The sequence below is a fragment of the Elaeis guineensis genome, chromosome 9 (assembly GCF_000442705.2).
Source record: "Elaeis guineensis isolate ETL-2024a chromosome 9, EG11, whole genome shotgun sequence".
Taxonomy (NCBI): domain Eukaryota; kingdom Viridiplantae; phylum Streptophyta; class Magnoliopsida; order Arecales; family Arecaceae; genus Elaeis; species Elaeis guineensis.
In genome coordinates this window covers 88,551,453-88,571,114 of record NC_026001.2, presented here as the reverse complement: position 1 = coordinate 88,571,114, position 19,662 = coordinate 88,551,453, and the positions used below count along the sequence as shown (strand labels likewise).

The following is a 19,662-nucleotide window of genomic DNA, read 5'->3' as shown; positions in this document are numbered from 1 at the left end:
CATGGTTGCCACCCTTGGCATAGACATTAAGCTTCTCCATGAGAGTGGGTTCCTCTCCTGACTTTATCAAAACACTAGCTGGATTAAGAGCCTTGTGCCTGAGATCGCTTCTCCAATAGATTTGGTGGTGGCACTGGAGGACGGATTGGGAGGAGGGTAATATGCCTTGTGCCAATTGTCGTCGATCTAGAGGAGCCACTATTGATTCTAAACTTCTTCAAGGATTTGGAGGCATTAAGGTGGATTTTAGTGAGGGTTCTGACATACGAGACTCAATAGGTGGGGTTCGAGTGCATGGAAGTTTTGATGAAGTTGAAGTTGAAGGGATGGATGCAATGGTGTTTATGAGCTCCACAAAGGTGGAGGGGCTGATGAAGGGATTAGAGGTAGCAGGTGGCTTGGTGGGTAATTCGGACCAGGCTCAGACTTGCCGTGGATCATGTTTGGATCTAAATTTTTTAAAAGATTTTTAGATCTAAATTCAGTCAAAAATCTAAAAAATTATTTCGGACCAAGCTTAGATTGGGATGTAGTCTGGCCCATTTCTAGCCCTATCTATCCCCTCCCCTTTAGGGCTGGAACTGGGCTCAGGCCAGCGCGAGGCCTATTGGGCCAGGCCAACTTTGGGTCAGGATTTGGACTCAGCTCGAAATAGTTCAGATCAAATTTGGACTTGAATATATAGCTTGTTTATCTTTCGGGCTAGGCTCGAGCTTATCTTTGGCCCGACCTGATCCTGAGCCTGAATTTCAGCCCGATCATGGGCCTGAGTTTTTGGTCCGAGCCTAGTTTCTTCTTTAAATTGATTTAGTTCGATTAAGTGGCCAAACTAGCACTAGCTAACTGGTTTAATCAACTGGCCAAATTTTAAGACCCTATTTGGCTAAGCTTTTAGAGTGCCAGAAAATACTTTTTCGCTCTCAAAAAGTACTTTCTGGGTCGAACTTCGAATTAGGCCCAAAACTGTTCAGGCTAGATTTGGATCTAATTATAGAGTCCGTTTGCCTTTTGAACCGATCTTAGGTATATATTTGGCCTGTCCTAAGTCCAAATTCAAGTCCAATCAATAGCTCAAAAAGCCTGATTAATAGTCCGATCAAACCCGATTCTAAGTGGGTTTAGTTCGATCAATAGCCCAAGCACCATCCTAGTCAATTAGTTAGTTAGCTAAATACTTATATTTGTGATTTCATCTCGAACTCGAAGGACCTTAAAATCCCTCTTCCTATCTGTTCATCTATCCAATTATTGATTAAATCTCTCTTCCTTTTATCTTCTGATCTTCCCCCATTGCTGCCTTCGCCCTAGCCCTCATCGAGGCCGGAAAGCCCTTCATGGTTGCCACCCTCGGCAAAGACACTAAGCTTTTCCATGAGAGTGGGTTCCTCTCTTGACTTTATCGAAACACTAGTCGGATTAAGATTCTTGTGCCCGAGATCACTTCTCCAATGGATTTGATGGTGGTGCTAGAGGACGGGTTGGGAGGAGGGTAATGTGCCTTGTGCCAATTATCGTCGATCTAGAGGAGCCACCAGTGAATTCTAAGCTTCTTCGAGGATTTGAAGGCATCCAGATGGATTTTAGTGAGGGTTCTAACATATGAGACTCGATCAGTGGGTGGGGCCCGAGTGTATGGAAGTTTTGAAGAAGTTGAAGTTGAAGGGATGGATGCAATGGTGTTCATGAGCTCCAGGGAGGTGGAGGGGCTGATGAAGGGGTTAGAGGCAGCAGAGTGGCTGGATGGATAATTTGGATCGGGCTCAGACTTGCCGTGGATCATGTTCAGATCTGAATTTTTTAATGCTTTTCAAACCTAAATCTAGTCAGAAATCTGAAAAATTATTTCGAACTAGGCTTAGATTGGGATATGGTCAGGCCCATTTCCAGCCCCACTTGTCCCCTTTCTTTTAGAGTTGGAACTGAGTTCGGGTCGGCACGAGGCCATCGGGCCAGGCCAACTTCGAGTCGGGCTTTGGACTCAGCACGAAATAGTTCAAACGATTTAGATTTGAATATATAGTCCATTTGTCTTTCGGGTTGGACTCGGGCTTATCTTTGATCTAGCCTGAGCCTGAACCTGAATTTCAGTCCGATCATGGATCCGAATTTCTGATCTGAGTTTGATTTTTTTTTAAAATTGATTTAGTTCGGTTAAGTGGTCAATTAGCACTAGCTAACTACTAGCCAAATTTTGGGCTTCCGCCTTCTGGTGTTCACTGTTCCCCTTTTCTCTGGACTTCCCCATCCCAACGAAGTCTCAAAGAGGCAAAGAGCCCTAGCCCCAGCCCCTGTCGTCTTCTCCTGACTTCCGTCTTCTCCCATTGCCGACGCTGGCCTTTTTTTCTTCCCCCTTTCTCTATCCCCGCCTTCGATCTTCTTTTATCTTTCTCCATCGGTTATCGCGGACGCAGACACCGCTCTTCAGTCTTCCCATCTTTGACCATTGCTGTTTGCCATTTTAGGTATGGATCCTATCGAATCCCCCTTCTTCCAGACCTCCGACCTTCGTATTCCTCAATCCCTATTCCTTATTTCCTCTCGATATTAGGATTTTGAAGTTGGCCGTCTATGTTCCTCCGGTCTTCAATCTTGGTTGCCGTTCGCCTAATCAATCACTATAGTAGGTACCTCACTACCTCCTGATAACTAGAATGGAATGGAATGCCTTTGTTGGAAGAATGTTACACATATTGATGTATAATCAATGAAATCAGAATTTTATTTCAAGGACCTATATTATTTATATTTTTATATTTTAAGTTCACTTCTTATGTCTTATTATCACTTCGTCATGTGCAACCATTTATTGAGTTGATTATTACCCTATAATGGAAGAGATATTGAACTACTGCTTTGTAATTGTTTTCCCCCTGAAATGCTAGATTCGATGCTTATTTGTGTGAGTGACATTTTCTACTTCAGCTGTAGGTTATTCAAATTTTATTAAATATTTTATATTGATAAATCAGCAGATTTCATGAATAATGCATTGGTGTTACTTACCAAACGATGCTAAATTTTTTATGACTTTTCTTTCCTAAGGAAAAGGAGTAATATTGCTCAATCGTTGTTTGTTTTCTGTATAGTGTTTCAGCAATGAAATAATGCATATCAGGAATTTTATTCATAGGGCATCATTATTTTCCTCAAACTGTCCATCCGATCCAAGTTTCCTCAAACTGTTTTGTAACCGGGTAGATGCCATGGGTCCTCAACTTTGGGTCTGGTAAATTGCAAGGGCCGGCCCGATTGGATTCGGGCCGGGCTTGGGCCTTAAATTTTAATAAATTTTTGGGCCTAAGCCTGGTCCAAAGCCTGAGAAAAATTATGGGGCCGGCCCGGCCCATTTCCAGCCCCACTCCCCTTAAACCCTTTTCCCCCTCTTCGCCGACCTGCCTCGATCGCCTCCTCCGCCGCCGCCTCACTTCGGACCGCCTCTCTACCGGTCTCCGCTGGTGCTTCGGTTCCGCCTTTCGTCGTCGCCTTTCTCTCCTATTCTTAGGTTCGACTCCTCCTGCCATTTTTCTCTAGGGTTTTAGAATTGCCCTGAAAATTTGTCTGAGGATAAAATCGAAAGGGTTGGAAGAGATGATTATTTTTATTTTCTTTTTAATATAAATTTCATTAAAAAAATTAATCCTTTTTTATCTTCTTTACCAATTTTTATCATGGAGATGTTAAACAATGTAGTTCCTTGCTATCTTGAAACATGAATCTTTTATGGGTACTGCAGAAATTTTAATATATATCTTTGTAAATCTACGGTTTCATTCTATGGGTACTGCAGAAATTTTAATATATATCTATGTAAATCTACGGTTTCATTCTTTTACTCATTGATTTATCCCTTATTTTCTTATAGGTATATTTTTGCGATAACGATGATTTCAGCTGTCTGTTGGGTCCCTAAAGGGGCTTCGAAGACGGTTCCAGAGGTTGCCGAGCCACCTTCTCAAGAGGAGATTGACCAAATAATAGCCACGGGGGCCCTGGAAAGAAGGTAAATGTTCTCACCATTTTTGTTGTGTGTTGTTTTAGTTTTAATGATATAGCTGTTGGCATTGAATTACTTTGTTGCACTGTGATGCTGTTCACATTAAATAATGATGTTAACCCTATTGTGCAGAGGAGACAGTGAGGGAGAGGAAGATGAGGACATGGATATGGAAGTGGATGAAGTAGCCATTGCAAGAGCTGCAGCAAGAGCTCTTGGTCAGGGAAATACAAGCTCTGCCAATTTTCAAGACATAACTGATGGTCTTCAAGAACTTGACATGGATAATTATGATGAAGAGGATGATGGTACACTTTCCCCTCCTGTTTGTTTGGATTCCGGTAAAATTTGAACTATCAGCTTCTAGAATTCATGGTTTTTTCTTAGGCATCGAGTTATTTAGTACTGGCCTGGGTGACGTTTTCTATCCGAGTAATGACATGGACCCGTATCTGAAAAATAAGGATGTGAGTCTTCATTCTCATATTGTCATACTTATGTTATGTTGTATCATCTTTGCCTCATGTTTAAACAATTTTCTAAGTAGGATGATGATAATGATGATGAAGAAAGTGAAGACGACATCATAAAATCAACAGATGCGGTCATAATTTGTGCACGGAATGATGATGAAATGAGTCATCTTGAGGTATTCATTTTTTATGAGCACATGACTTTTTGTCTTTTGCAATTTCAATGGTTGTTTAGTAGGTCTTATGATATCCATAAAGTGATCGTGGTTCATCTATTCAATTCTTGATCCTTTTTTCATTTATATTTTTATATTATCATTGATATTTCCCTTTATATTTTTATATTATAGTTGCTTGAACTATTTCATTGATGTTTTATGTGCCAAACGACAATTTTCTTCTATTGTAGTCATGTAGCAAGTTTGTGAAATACCTTCTTAGTTTGCATGGTTTGATTAGGACATGGTGGTTCTTTTGGTTTGATGAGGCTCTAACCAAGGTTTCCCTTAACTTACCAAGTGCAATACATTCTCACCTATCAGACTTAACAAATGTGGGATCTTAATCTCCCATATGATGGTGGAGAGAGAGAGTTTTGAACAATCTCCTATGTCAATTTGTTACATTTCTTAACTAGTTTTTGTTTACATGCAAAAATAATAATGAAAATTGGATTTCAAGATTTTGTTTCAGAAAAGACAAATGGGTCTTTAAAAGTGAAATTATACAGAATAGATTCCATAAGTTCCTGTAAATCTTGAATATTATACATTTTAAAAGTTCTTATGTTAATAAGTGGAACCGAGATTCTAAAAGAATCTAGAAAAACTGGCAGGAGCATAAGGAGGTTGGTTGAAGTTGCTTACAACCCATTTGAGATCCAGATAAACTTTATTGAAAGGTATGAGTCCCAGCCATAGGCTAGACACAAGAATATTGAGTCTGGTTCTTGCAAAATCAGACCTGCCACAGTCTTACTCTTACCTGCATAATTCTTACCTGAAAAACTATCATTGAAGATGTTTATGCAAGATGTCAAAACTCAATTCATATGCGGACCTAATTCAATATAACGTGTTGAGTGAATGAGTGATACTTAATTTTTAACCGCAATTATTTGGATATGGTTGTACCCTGAAGGACACAAGTTTTCCAGAATGGAAGTCAAGTCACCTGATTTATCTGGTTTCCTTTTCCCTAATCCTCTGTAGTGTCTCACCAACAATGCATCTGTCTCACAATTTGCAAAACATAATTCCAAGATCATGTCTTAATTCAGGGAGTCACTATTAATTCATTATATTTACGACACTTACAAATACAAAATTATAACATTTCGCTTGAATCTGTAAAAACTTAATATAATCTTCAGTAGACAAAATTATTCTGTCAGCTACATGGACGGCAACAAAATTGCTTAACATTTTCTGTTTCATCTTTATCTAATCCTTCTTTAGTCTAGATAAGAAGTCCTGCGTTTTTAGATTCCTCATTTAAGCTAACTCTACATTGGTATGACAGGTTTATATTTTTGAGGAATTGGAGGATGGAGATTCGAATATGTATGTTCATCATGATGTCATCCTTCCAGCTTTTCCCCTCTGCACAGCTTGGCTTGATTGTAACCTTAAAAGTGGTGATAAAGGTAGCCTGGTCTTTCACCTGCCTTTTTAAATGTGATCACTCTTGTAGTGGACTGAGCATGGAACTCTAATTAGATAATATCTGATCATATCCTTGGAACCTGATAATAGTTCTGTCCTTGGTCTTGACATTGGCAGGGAATTTTATAGCTGTAGGCTCAATGGAACCTGCTATTGAAATATGGGACCTTGACCTTGTATGTCTATTATAATGAGAATCTTGTTGTTTGATGTCATTTTTGATAATACTTTGGTATTTTTAAATAAATATTTTTGTTTCTGTTCTTTGAAGATGAGGCAACATACATAACTTATAAAATCAATATTCTGTACTTTATGTTTCACAGGTTGATGAGGTGAAACCATTTATGGAATTGGGAGGTGTTTCAAAGAGAAAGAAAGGAGGAAGAAAGGTATGCCATAAGTTACTATTGAAAAGGAATATTTTCATGGCATCGTAATTTGATTAATCATATTCATCTGCTTCTAAATGTGCTTTCCTGTTATGTATTATTAATGCATAATGATAATCATTCTCCTTTGGCATCTTTTTTTGAGGATTACATATAATCTTGTGGTTTATCTGTGTATTGATTGGCATCAACATTTTCAGCAATGACGTTATTTAGTAAGAAAAGGATAGCTATGTGGCTTCCTAGATTTTACTAGAACTATCCTTTGATATACTGTTTAAGTACACAGATATTTGACATGAACTTAACTTTTATGATTTTATCACTGACATTGAAACATTGGAAAATTGTACGTGAGCATGAAATATGAATGTGGATTTGCTGAAGATGCAGATAATGTGTTAAATTTTAGTAGTTTGGATGTCATTCGTTTTGCCTGTAACTGATTTTGTGTGGATTTTTACTCACAATGAACTTGCATGGAGGCCCATTGGCATTATAGTTATTAACTGATTATTTGGATTTGCACCTGTAGACATCAACTAAGTACAAGAAGGGCAGTCATAGAGACTCTGTACTTGGTCTGGCATGGAACAAGGAGGTGAGGTAAGCACATATATTGTTGACGATGCAGGTTCTTTGTCGGTCGATATATTATTCTTTACTATATTAATATTCGTGCTTGTCTTTGTTTTAGGAATGTCCTAGCTAGTGCAAGTGCTGATAAGTCTGTCAAGGTCTGGGATGTGGTTACTGGGAAATGTGCTGTCACAGTTGAGCATCATACAGACAAGGCAACTTTTTTAAACCTTCCATAATATAAAGAACAGTGAAGTTTGGTGCATTTATTAAACTGTCAATATTTTGAATACTTTTATCCATTTCTCTTTCCTTGTACTCTCCATCTTCTTGTGACCCTTTTTTTTTGACAAACTTATTTTTTTTATTTTTTTAGGTTCACTTGTTCTGTAGAAAAAAAAAAGCTGTCTATATATATATATATATATATTTATATTTATATTTATTTATTTATTTAAAGGTTCACTTTAACCCTTGAGATCTTCCACCAATTTTATATATGTACATGATATGTTTTAACATGAGTTTAACACTATTAAACCCATATAGGAAAATTTCTAATAGTTAGGTAGTTGAGATGATCTCAGAGATTCTTGAGATCCTTTAGGTTCTTTTCTATTCATCTATTAATCCTTTTGAAAATATGTCTGGGATTTTGAAACCTGGCTCTTTGAGTTTTAAAATATGGCCTAGCATCTTAGCAAGGCTCTTGAAACATGTAGGTGATCATAGTTACCCTGTGCGGCAGTTTGACACATTGCAAACATAAAATTATACATTTTATATGAAGGCTTATTAGATGCATACCTAAATGAGTTAAATTTCTTCATTCTAGTACTTAAAACGTGTCTCATAAATTGTTTCTATATATTATCTATTTGTATATCTAAATGGTTCCAAGTTTATCATCAAACTTCCCTATATATTGATATGAAATTGGTATTAAATTGTAGAGTATATGAATTTAATATAATTAAAATTTCTTATCCTAGTCCAAGTGGATCCAATTAACTATTAAGTGGCCCCACATGATAGGCATCTCGAGCATTCTAGGACTATAAATGTATTTGGTCAGATTTGGACTAAGAATGATCTCCATATTGCTCATGTTGACGTTAGTTGTGAGAACAAGGAGTGGGAGCTGGTGCAGGTCAAGGAAGCTGATGATATTTTTAAAACACTTTTGAAGTCACGAAGTATTTAAGAAATGAGGGTCATTACATGTTTTGGGGAAGTTTTCAAAGTTGCTATGATACCTGATTGAAGTCTCTGGCTACTGAGATGTGGACAAGTATAGGCCAGTCTTGATTTAAATAGATGCTTATTTATAAGGTTTTTAATTAAATACTGTTTAAAGTCTGATAAACAGTGGCTGAGAGATCAGCAATTTTTCTAATAATTGGATCCAGAACTAGGCTCGTTCAGCTGGTTATGAATCAAGTAGGGCAGTTAAGTCCTTCAGTTTGGGACTCGATCAGCTGAGTCAATTTGGTTCTTGGACTTAGTTATCTTTCAACTACTATATTATTATGTCTATTATATTACTTGGTATTTCCTGATGGGTTTTGGTCACTGGTAGAATATATGCAAGATCCCAACCTTGGCTGGTACTGACCAAAATATCTTTCTTGGTGTTGGCCATCCACAGATTGGTTGTTCTGCACGTTAATTGGATTAATTGGACCATAAACCTTTTGTTTTTGGAAAGACCTTTCTACTTCTTTCTACCTTTCACTATATGGGACTAGTTTACCAATGTAATAAGTAGTTGTCAACCTGATCTTTTTTCCATCGGCATACTCAAAGTTATGATATTTATGAAACCTTTCAGAAGTGCAACCTGATCAACTCTCTTGACACATCTTGTAGGTTCAAGTGGTTACATGGAGCCGGCATTCACCAGAAGTACTTCTCAGTGGATCTTTTGATAAATCAATTATTATGGTAATGGATCACATTTTTTTTTTTTTATACTTCATGCCAGACCATCATATGCATGGCAATATATCTTATATCGCAATGCAACTTGGTAGCAGCATAAACCACATGTGCTTGTGTTTCACCTAGTCTTAGCTGTCATTCTGTGTTTTTAGGCCATTGATGAGTTTTGCTGTCAACCCCTAAAGCACTGTGATGATCTACCATATCCAAATGGTTCATGTGTTCCTACTAAAATTTGACCAAGACTGCTATATGTTGATCTTTGCTGAGATTGGTGTAGTAGTTTTTTTTGCTTGGATACCGGAGAAAGCCATGACATATTTGCAAGTACATTTTGTAGAGAAACCATATGTTTTTGTTTCCATTTTATGTTTTGGTGACATACTCATTTTACCAATTTGCCCATTAATTGCATAGAACTTCACTTTCTTAGTGCAAAAGTAAAATTCTGAAAATAATACAGATTGATTTTGTTGCATCTATGAGGCATCAGCGATTTTATGCATAAAATGCTGTCTCAATGTGTTTTCCATGGTAACAATAGTTCTCTTGATGAATCATTCTCATTAGTGGTGAATTTGGATTAGAAAATAAAAACCATCTCTTGATATGATAATTTGTCTACAAGGCTTCAGAAATCATCTGTGCAATATGCTTTTTCAGTGCCTTTCAGGCTATCTTTTGGTTCTCTAAATGAGTCATCTTCTTAGACATCAATTTGGGTTTGAAAATAGGAGGCAATCTGTGTGTAAGATGGTGGTCTAAAATTTTATTATGCGTTTGTTAAGAATTGCTTATGTTAAATACGTGTAAATGATAACTCCCTGCAAATTAACATGCTGACATTCTACCAGAGAAATTATTGAGAAAAATTATAACAATATTGTGTTATGTTAACAAGTGGTCTAAACTATCCTACCAAAATGTAAATAGTCGAAACTGTCTCTGTCAATGCTGTATGATATTGCTCTAAACTAATCTTTTGTAATTTTCCCCAAAGTGCAGATGGATATGAGGTCTAGTGAGCATGCTAGGAACAAGTGGTCTGTAACAGCTGATGTTGAGAGCTTGGCATGGGACCCACATAATGAACACTCATTTGTGGTGAGTTTCTGTGGATGCTTTATCAATTATTGCTTTAGCCTATGGAAGTTTACCATGGGAAGGGTACACGTTTTGTTATAACTTGGTAAGGGAGATGTGGGGCACTCTGAAACAACAGTCCCACCTATTGGTCTAGGTTCTTATATGAAGAAAAATGAGTGGCATTAGGAAAATCCCATCAGCACTACTGTCTGTTACTCTGTTTTGCTGTGTCTCAGTGATCCATATGTGATACAAACATTTTATAGTTTGTGTTCAAGTTGCACCAATGGAAGATAACTGGTGAGAAACTCCTTGCAATGATCATTCTAGTGAATATAGTAATGAGGCCTTCAGAAGTAGAGCCTGAGATAGTGTTGAGGCGTGAAATAGAAGGGCAGACCCCAAAAAACCTGCATGGAAGTTGCGAAAAGGACTTGAATAATATTGGTCTTGAAACAAATATTGTCCATTTGCTCTTAATTAAAATGAATGACAATGGAGGATTCATTGTCCCATCATTAAATTTTGAGGTAGTGCCTATTGGCATTCATGGAGCTACTTTTGCTTATGTCTAATTCGTTTGCTTGTTTTCTTTTTCATCTGGAGTCTAACATGGTTAATGTGCTTCAGGTCAGTCTCGAGAATGGTACAGTCCAAGGTTTTGATATCCGGGCGACTGCATCTGATTCAAGTTCTAACCCCAAGCCATGTTTCACCCTTCATGCACATGATAAAGCTGTTTCTTCAATCTCTTATAATCCATCAGCTCCTAATGTATGTTCTTATATCCATCCTTCTGTATGGTTGGTAGAGAGCAAAAGGAACTAAAGTTTGATAATGGAATATTTATTACTCGTTTTCTGTGCAGCTTCTTGCTACTGCTTCCACAGATAAAATGGTAGGAAGGGAAATCCTTATGCTTCCCCAGCTGATTGTGTGATATATTGCCAATTCTCACCTTTGCAAATATTGCAGGTGAAACTCTGGGACATTTCAGATAACCAGCCTTCTTGTGTTGCATCTACAAATCCAAAAGCTGTAAGTCTTGTACAAAGTTTTATTTGTTTGGTACAACCAGTCAACTGCCTTCTATTCATATAGAATAAAGGAATTAAATTTATGCTTCTGAGGCTTTAAGGTCTGTATTTATATTAGCATGTACACATGCATTCCAATAGTGCTTGGATTTGTTAAGTAGGGGTATGTTTTCAGCTGATCCAGAGAAAATCCAACAGCAAAAGCTGAAACAAGCCCGACCTGTCTTTATCATAGTTTTGCTTATGCATGTACCTATTTATGTGGTTGAGTGGAACTTTATTTCTTGTGTACAAATGTGTTATTTATTGACATGAAACTAACATTTGGCATACTTGCATTGCAACTTGACTGATTTATGGATGGCTCTGCTCGCATCACTTGCAGTATATCTAATTGATAGGAGCATTTGATGTAGGAACATGGTTGCCTGTTTTATCATCATTCTTTTATTTGTGTAGATAGCAAGGGTCTTGATCTGTGCAAAATGCCTCATAGGGTAAATTGTTGAAATTTGAGAGACCGAATATTGCACTTGCATTGAGACAGTCTTGCCCAAGAGAGGTTAAAGAAAAGATGGTTGCATTTTTAGGCTCTAGCATTAGAAAGAAAAAATGGGAGAAGACTGATGGCGAAGAGCACTGATAGAGTGCTGTTATCTTTGTATGTTGTCATAGATAAATGAGTGTTTAGGAGTTTTGTGCAGTTTTCATGATACATAAAATGTTTCCATGTGCATTTTGCAAGTTGGTGGATGTGTATGTAACACATGCATTTTTCGGTGTGCACATGTCTACTTGTGCACTTGCACATGCGTGCCTGTGTGCATCTGCACTTGCTTACCCTGTTTAAAGCAACATTTTACTGTAACTGATTATCATATTCTCAATACGGTGGTTTTTAACCTCAGTATAATCTCAAACACTATGTTAACCATGCACAGTTGTTTGTGTCTGACATTTGAGCATGCAGTGCAATACGTCCTTGATTCTGTTAATCCTTACGCACAAAAGGAAATTACAGCACAAGAACATCAGGATGCAAATAAAATTTCTCCTCTGATTGTTGTTGAGGTTCCATTCTAATGTTCATGGCTTAGTTTGTAGTATGACACTTGTTGTACTTCAATTTTATCAGGGAGCTATTTTCTCTATATCCTTTTCAGAGGACAGCCCGTTCTTGTTAGCCATTGGAGGTTCCAAGGGAAAATTGCAGGCAAGCATAAATCCCCCCATTCCATTTTAATGCTATCCCAATTCCTTAATTTTAACCCGAACTACTGTATTGTAATCTTGGCAGGTATGGGACACCTTAAGTGATCCAGGTGTTGTTCGTAGCTTCGGCAGGTCTAGCAACCAAAAAACAGATCCGGGGCCAGCAGCTGAGCGTTAATCCGTCTGCTTTGCACTGTTGCATCTATGTTGTGGATTGTAGACTTTGGGTTGGAGAAATAAAACTAGAGGGAAAATATGCAATTTTGACTGATGTTCTTGGAAATGGGCTTGCAAATTTATTTCTATTCGTATCTTCAGTGATTCATTTGTTTCTACTCTTTTGCTTCTTATCTAATCTTTTCTCCATTATTTTATTAATATATGGACTTTAATTCAATGCAACCTGCGCCGGCTGTATATAGCTGCTGCTACTCTCTTTGTTCCATGAAAATACACAAATCTGAAGGCAGAGCTAGAGGTGTGGTATTTTTGTCTCTTAATTTTTTCATGCAAGTTCGATTAGGCTGACCAGAGACTTTGGCAAATGTGGCATATTTTCTTCTTGTTGAGTGCGTTTGTATTTTCTTGTTAAGTGGGTGGGTTTCTGGCTTGTTGCCATGCCACCGGTGCTCAAATGGTTGGCGGGCTTTTCAGCAAAACGGTGTGTTGATGGTTTCGTCAATGCAGAAGCCTATTCTATTTCAAGCTACAAGGTTTTCTCATGAATGATGTGTTCATTTCTCCATCCTTTCCCGCCCGATTCGTGCGACTTCTCCAGCAGTTAATCCGCTAGGTCTATATTTGGCTTGACTGGACATTAATTTCAAGCCTAGGTTTTGAGTACAAGCTTGGTTCATAGCTTCAAATGGGGCTTAAACTGAGCTTTTCCACGACCGAGCCCGAGTTAAGCTCGAGCTGTTCAGATTCTTTGCGACACCTACATCGTAATCAAATTAATTTCCACATTTCGATATTGTGGAAAGATCTTGATGCTGTGCACCAATGGGTCTAAGATCCAGCAACATCTTGATATTGGGCAAGATCTTAATATTGTGGACCCATGGATCTAAGATCCAGCAAACAAACAACGCACGCACGCATATATATGTATGTATGTATGCATGCGTGGATGTATTTTCAAGTCTAACCGAGCCGTGCTTGATCTAACCGGGTTTATTTGTGGCTTGACTTGAAGTTAATTTCGAGCCTGGATTGGTGGTTCAAGTTTTAGCTTAAGATCAAGTTTAAACCAACAGCTATTTAGATTGTTTGCCATCCCTAATTGCTGGTACATTACACCACCAAAACAAACAAAAACGCGGACAATATGGCGGAAGAAAAATACCGACAAGCTTGCAGTGGTATTTTAGATGTCATCAGAAGACCTAAAGACTCGACCCTGTCAAGAAGTTGACATCTCACGAGGATTGCTCATCTCTATAAGAGGAAGATAAGCAAGGACCCAATCATCAACATAGTAGTGTTCTTTCAGCATCTACTTGTGAATGGACAGACTGGATTATTCCCTCCCAAGAGATTTTAAGGACTTGAAAAGCCAAATGCAAGAATGGAAGATTTCAATTGCCAAGTAGCATATTGTAAACTATTTATATCATCAGATGGCAGCAAGTGAAAGGTTTTGAAGTTTACAGTTCTGTCAAACTCAAATATTTGCTACCTCTCCAACGTTGATAAATACATTCCTTGCAAAGAGGAACAAGATGGTGGTAGTTTATCTACAGCTGAATTCAGGTACTTGGTCAGTTCTTCTATTGGATGTGTCATCATATACAATTCTTCAGCATGATTTCCGGTTGACCAATCCTCAATTTGCCTGCTTGTAGATGTAGAAAAAAGGACAATATCAGAAACATAACATAGAAGGACCATGAAATATAATAAATAGATAATTTTCATCCTTTTCTAGCAAACAGAACTATGTACAAGTCTTTCTGCAATGACCATGTTACGGGTGATATAGTTTCTGGAAGTCCAGAATAAGACATTGCTAAAACTAAAAGCCCTTACATGCAGCTATTTTCGTTGAGCAATCTAAATCCTTTCACCATTCCTGTCGAAGTCAAGCCCTATCATTGCCTATATCTATTTCATTATGCAACTTGGATATGGAATAACTGCCAGCCTCTCCCCACCTCTCTCCCACCCACCCACAGTGATACATGAGAAAGCAATAGAATTGGTCCAATTAGCAAGGTAATGCAGGAAGACTGTTCAGTAAAGTCAAACTAAGGTGGATCCATCTCATCAAAATCCTAATTAGAAATTATATTTTTCTAGAAATCTTCTCTATAATATAATTGCAACACAAAAGTCCTCTATGCAGCCATCCTCGGCACTGAGCATGCACAACGAGACACGTCAGTATCAGAAATTGGTCACTGAAAAAGAAAACAGAAATGAAATAGGTTATCACCCCAAAATAGTCATCCTCCTTCTATGCTCCCGTGCATTGTGAGAGACAGTTGCTATTACAGTGTCTGCTTTGCAAGATAAGCAATACAAAAAAGAGGCATCTTGCTCACCAAGAAATTACCGGTTCCAATCAGCACATACTGTTAAGTGTAAATTTCATGATCACCACCATCAAACTCTCTCTCTCTCTCTCTCTCTCTCTCTCACACACACACACACACACACTACACACACAATATTATAATTGGCGGGAGCCCTGCCTTAGAATTAGCTGCATGAACACTTGGAGACCACCTCTCAAGGTCCTAATCCAGAAACTCCTCCCAAATGGATGGGTGCAACTAGAGTATAGGCTAATTTGCAATTTCATCTCGAATCATAAAAAAGACTAAACATTGTTTATTTAATTGATTCAAGGATAATCTATGCCATAGTTTTCGGTGATGGATGAATAAGTACAACCTTCCATGTTCTTGATTCAATCTAATAAGTCAAACAGCAAGCACAAAGCAGGGAAAAAGTAAGAAGAAAAACATAAAACCCTGAACTGACTTCTGATGCAGTACTACAGTCTGAAAATAACACCTTGACAACAGGCTGCAGATCTGATGGATGAAGTGGTCCCTTTTTAACATTTTCAGAACAGTAGCTAGAAGAGCACCAGGCTTTTGAACTTAAAAAGGACCAATTGCAGCATTGGATATTTAGTTCTCAGATCCTTGACAACTGTTCGGAATGAAAGCTCATCTTCTGCACTTTCAAGCAGCAGATGCGCAAAGACTCTTTGCAATGTGTGTTTCCTGTAGTTTCTCAATGAGATAATATTTTCAGTGTCAAACAAGTTTTCAGATGTCTATAAGAATAAGGAACCAAATGAGAAGTCAACAATATTTCGTTGTTCTCAAGTTTTCATAATAAGAAAAAGAACAAGCTGGCCTATTGCGTTACACTACAGAATTTCTTTGATCATACTTTTTATTGGATGCCTTCCGTTGCATTCAAGAATTAGTATCACCTTATATGTTTGAGTTATATTAACCACTAACAGTTTCATATTTGATCTTAATTTTAGCACCCAATAGGAAGAACTAAGATACAGAAAAAGATGGTTATAAACATTTCAGCATAGTATTGAAAAATAAATAATAGCTGACATGAATCATATGCATGCATCTAGTTATACATAAACAAATATTGCATGTTTGCATTCATGCACTTAGCATCAATTGTTAGAACTTTTTAGATCAATACTACAACTTTATTAATGGGATTTTAAAGGCTCCAAATAGGACATCTTTCTCTGAAAATATTGTACAAGTCCATCATCTTCTGTCCCCTTTTCATTTTTCTACTCCCAAGAATCCATCATGTTGCTTAGCCTTGATTGCTGGACTAGTGCTTGCTGGAAAGCACTATAAAGCTGCACCTTTATACACTACACAGCAAACCTTTCCTTAAGTAATTTATTATTTGCAGAATTTTTAAAAGTTGTTGACTTGTTGGATATCCAACATTACTGAATTTTTTCCCAGTTCTTCATTCTTCTCTATTGCTTTCAAGCAGCAAGCAGAGAAACTTTCTGAAACCAGCATGATGTTCATATGTAGCATGAATAGGCACGTAGATACCATCATGAGATTTTGCCATTCAACATCTATAAGACTATAACCTCCATACCTAGTTAAAACTTAATGATTCTTGTTCAAAGACAGACACTAGAATTTATATCTAAGATCTGATAGAAACTGACCTGAATCATGAGGTCCACCAGCAGGGACACAAGTAGAAATATAACACTTAAATAGTCGAAATCCACCATCTGCGAGAACATTTTTGCTTTTAGAATAAGGATAAGACCCAAGAGGAGATAAGCAGTTCCTGCATGAGAATTCAATCCACTCTATATCATTCAAAAGGTTGAAGGTTCTACTCATAAAACCACCTCCAAGATGACTATTGTCTATCTGGGATTTCGTAGGTGCTATTGACACGCCAAGTGCAGATCTTCCATGATGAAAATTCAACAAAATTTTGTTTTATCTTCACAACAATGGCAATGATCTTTGGATGTCTCCTCAACAGAAGTTGGAAGAGGGTTCCCAAGAATATCTGAGCATTGCTTTAAGTTAAGCTTCAACAGATCCACATCCATGGCACTATGAGTCTCATCCAAGCAGGTTGAGCCAGATAAGTAGTTTCCTAGAAAAATGATGTAGGTGCCACAGCAGGCTGATAAGGAAAGCAATGGGCAACACAAAACATTAGTACCATTTTTATACCCCGATGATTCTATTCTAAGATCAAAATCCACTCTTCCCACCTTGTGAGCAGCACAATCACGAATGCCTTCACAGAGATTCCCACAGATGCCTTCTTTCAATGCATCGGCTACATTATTTTCCATCAAATCTGGTTTTTTCCACTCTGAGTACTCTGAGCACTGTTGAAATGTATAATCCTGAAGGTCATCCTTGCAGATGATAACTGAAGGTTCCCTCTGCACAATTATAAGAGTTGATGTACTGAGACACTAGTTTCTCACTTATACCTCCAAAAGAACAGAAGCATGCCCCAAACCAATTGTCAGTGACCTCTCGCCAATTTTCTGATGGCATTTCCACAAAGCATCTGATAAAGAAAATGAAAATTCACATGTGTTTGATTTAATTATGCAACTAAAAGAGCAAGTTATGATGGCAAATGGTTACATAACATGTTACACTCCAACAGTTGCAAAACTGTCAACTTCTACCTGAGAGGTTGCCTGGTCAGCTTTGTCGAACATGCTTTGCAAAAGAAATTTACACCTTCAGCAGAAAGTTTCCGCATATCTGAATCACATTATTCGAGGACATAGAGACAAAGAATATTAGAAAGCAACATTTGAAAGTATTTAATCAAAATCATAATATACTTACCCTTTGTCCACTCAAGTCAAACCATCCAAGCATATAACAACCCAGGATCTCATCCAGATAAGCAGTCAGAAGGTGTTATCTGGGATCCTTGGCCCCATATCAGCATCCAAAATCTATCTGGTATATAATCGATATGAAACTAAATACATGTTGGTATGAGTCCTCACATGCTCTCTCAATTTAAGCCCTAACATTTTTGTTGGACTAAGGGTTCAAATCTATTTAAATCTAATCACAAGTACCACAAATGCAATCATAAATACACGATCAACTTGTAGTCAATCCAAACAGGCTCGTGCTATGGTGTCCTCTAGTTCAATGGACCCTGGACTAGGTCCACTCTGATACCATTTATGGCCATTCAAGATCTATCCCAAATAGGCTGGCCGAAAGATGTTATTTGGTTCCTTGGCTACCTTAATCCATGTGGGACCAAATACACACCCATACAAGTCCTCACAAAGCACAACCTAAAACCTCCATTAATCAATAGAGCAGTTTCTGTTGTTTGAAGAACTAACATGTATTCATTGATATTTGAAGAAACAAAATAACAAACAGTTGGGAAAAATGTTAAAAAAAGAAAAAAATGGAGGCCAAGCTCATTGGACATGACTAAACATCAGTATTCCACTTCCTCCTTCCTGTCCCCCCTTGTTTGTTTTCTTTTTCTTCTAATAATGTGATAAACAAAATGCTGGACAAACCAAGATCTTACTTTAACATTCCTTCTACAGCCAATTACAACTGATTCCAAATCAAAATTTTATGCATCCCACATCAAAGAACGAAACTTCTGTCAATATATAGAATTCAAAATGAGATTTTTAATCAATGTGCCGCAACCATTCAAAGTAAAAGAGAGAACTTTAAACTTGCTCTAACTCACCAGAATCCAGAGAGAGTGGAAGCAACCGATCCGGAGACCAGTCCCCCACCTCCTCCCCAGCCGAATCAAGAACCCCACGGCAATTCGCCACGACCGGATGGTCCACGGGAAGGACCAAGACCAGCTTGATCGCAATATGGTCGCTCTTGTCCGTGCAATCTACGGGGCATCCGGGATCGATCAAAACCCTAGGAACCGGAACCCTGAGAAAAACTTCTCGATTCCCCTCCTCCTCGTCGGTCCAGGAGACGAGGAGCACGGACTCGTCGAAGCGGAGGGAGGCTCTGAGCGTCGAGCATCGGGCGGAGGGATCGAAGCCCGCGCGGAAGAGATAGAGGCGGAGGGTCGAAATGTGGGCTGGGGCTTCCCAGGTGAACCGCCACGGCCTAGGGTTTCCAGAAGCAACGGAAGCCGCTCTCCCTCCCTCTCCCGAGCTCGAAACGAGTTTGTAAGCTCACGCCGAGCTTACTTCAAATACAAAGATTAGAACAGGTGTTTTCTGTAATAATTCACCATTTGCAAATGACATGACGAATATGTAATCCCCTCCGCATTATCTTCGTCACGAATCGAGTTGGTTGCGAACCTATTTCAAACGCTAAGACTATACGAGGTTAAACTTGAAATTTACATCATGCTCTTGATTACTTTGAACTAACTTCGGCGTGTAGTTTGCCGGCATGGCCATCCCACCACGTCTAAAGCTTACCTTGCATAGCGACTCTCACTAGATTGAAATCGGATCGGATACCAATATATCCATATCTATATTTATTTTTTTGATAAATATAAATATGGATACAGATATTATTTGATATAAAAATTTATATTTATATTTATTTTAAATGGATACGGATGCTATTCGGATACTAAAAGTATGGATATAATTACGGATATAACTTAGATAAATTAAACTCCATGACTATAGAATTAAAGATATTGCTAAATAGATGATAAATTAAATTAATAATATATTTATATAATTTTTTTCTAAAAATTAGTAAGTACTATATAAAATTATATAGGATTACATGTCGATTCAGA

At 38.0% G+C, this 19,662-nt stretch overlaps 1 protein-coding gene and 1 pseudogene across 1 annotated transcript; one reads left to right on the top strand and one right to left on the bottom strand.

Annotated features, from left to right (window-relative positions):
* Window positions 1-3,372: 3,372 nt before the first annotated feature.
* On the top strand, window positions 3,373-12,716 carry LOC105051174 (uncharacterized). Its single transcript, XM_010931486.3, has 17 exons — window positions 3,373-3,502; window positions 3,863-4,000; window positions 4,127-4,302; window positions 4,382-4,461; window positions 4,542-4,643; window positions 5,989-6,112; window positions 6,249-6,307; window positions 6,458-6,523; window positions 7,059-7,129; window positions 7,221-7,317; window positions 8,972-9,046; window positions 10,049-10,147; window positions 10,760-10,903; window positions 10,998-11,027; window positions 11,105-11,167; window positions 12,302-12,379; window positions 12,464-12,716. Exons 2-17 carry the CDS (start codon window positions 3,882-3,884, stop codon window positions 12,554-12,556), a joined length of 1,476 nt encoding a protein of 491 aa, XP_010929788.1. The 5' UTR covers window positions 3,373-3,502; window positions 3,863-3,881; the 3' UTR covers window positions 12,557-12,716.
* A 1,243-nt stretch (window positions 12,717-13,959) lies between these two features.
* Window positions 13,960-19,072, bottom strand: LOC105051184 (uncharacterized; annotated as a pseudogene).
* Window positions 19,073-19,662: the final 590 nt, after the last annotated feature.

Coding starts and splice junctions, on each gene's coding strand:
- LOC105051174 (XM_010931486.3), top strand. CDS start 3,882: ATGATTTCAGCTGTCTGTTGGGTCCCTAAAGGGGCTTCGAAGACGGTT. Junction 4,462..4,541: donor CGTATCTGAAAAATAAGGAT/GTGAGTCTTCAT, acceptor TTTTCTAAGTAG/GATGATGATAATGATGATGA. Junction 12,380..12,463: donor GTTCCAAGGGAAAATTGCAG/GCAAGCATAAAT, acceptor TAATCTTGGCAG/GTATGGGACACCTTAAGTGA.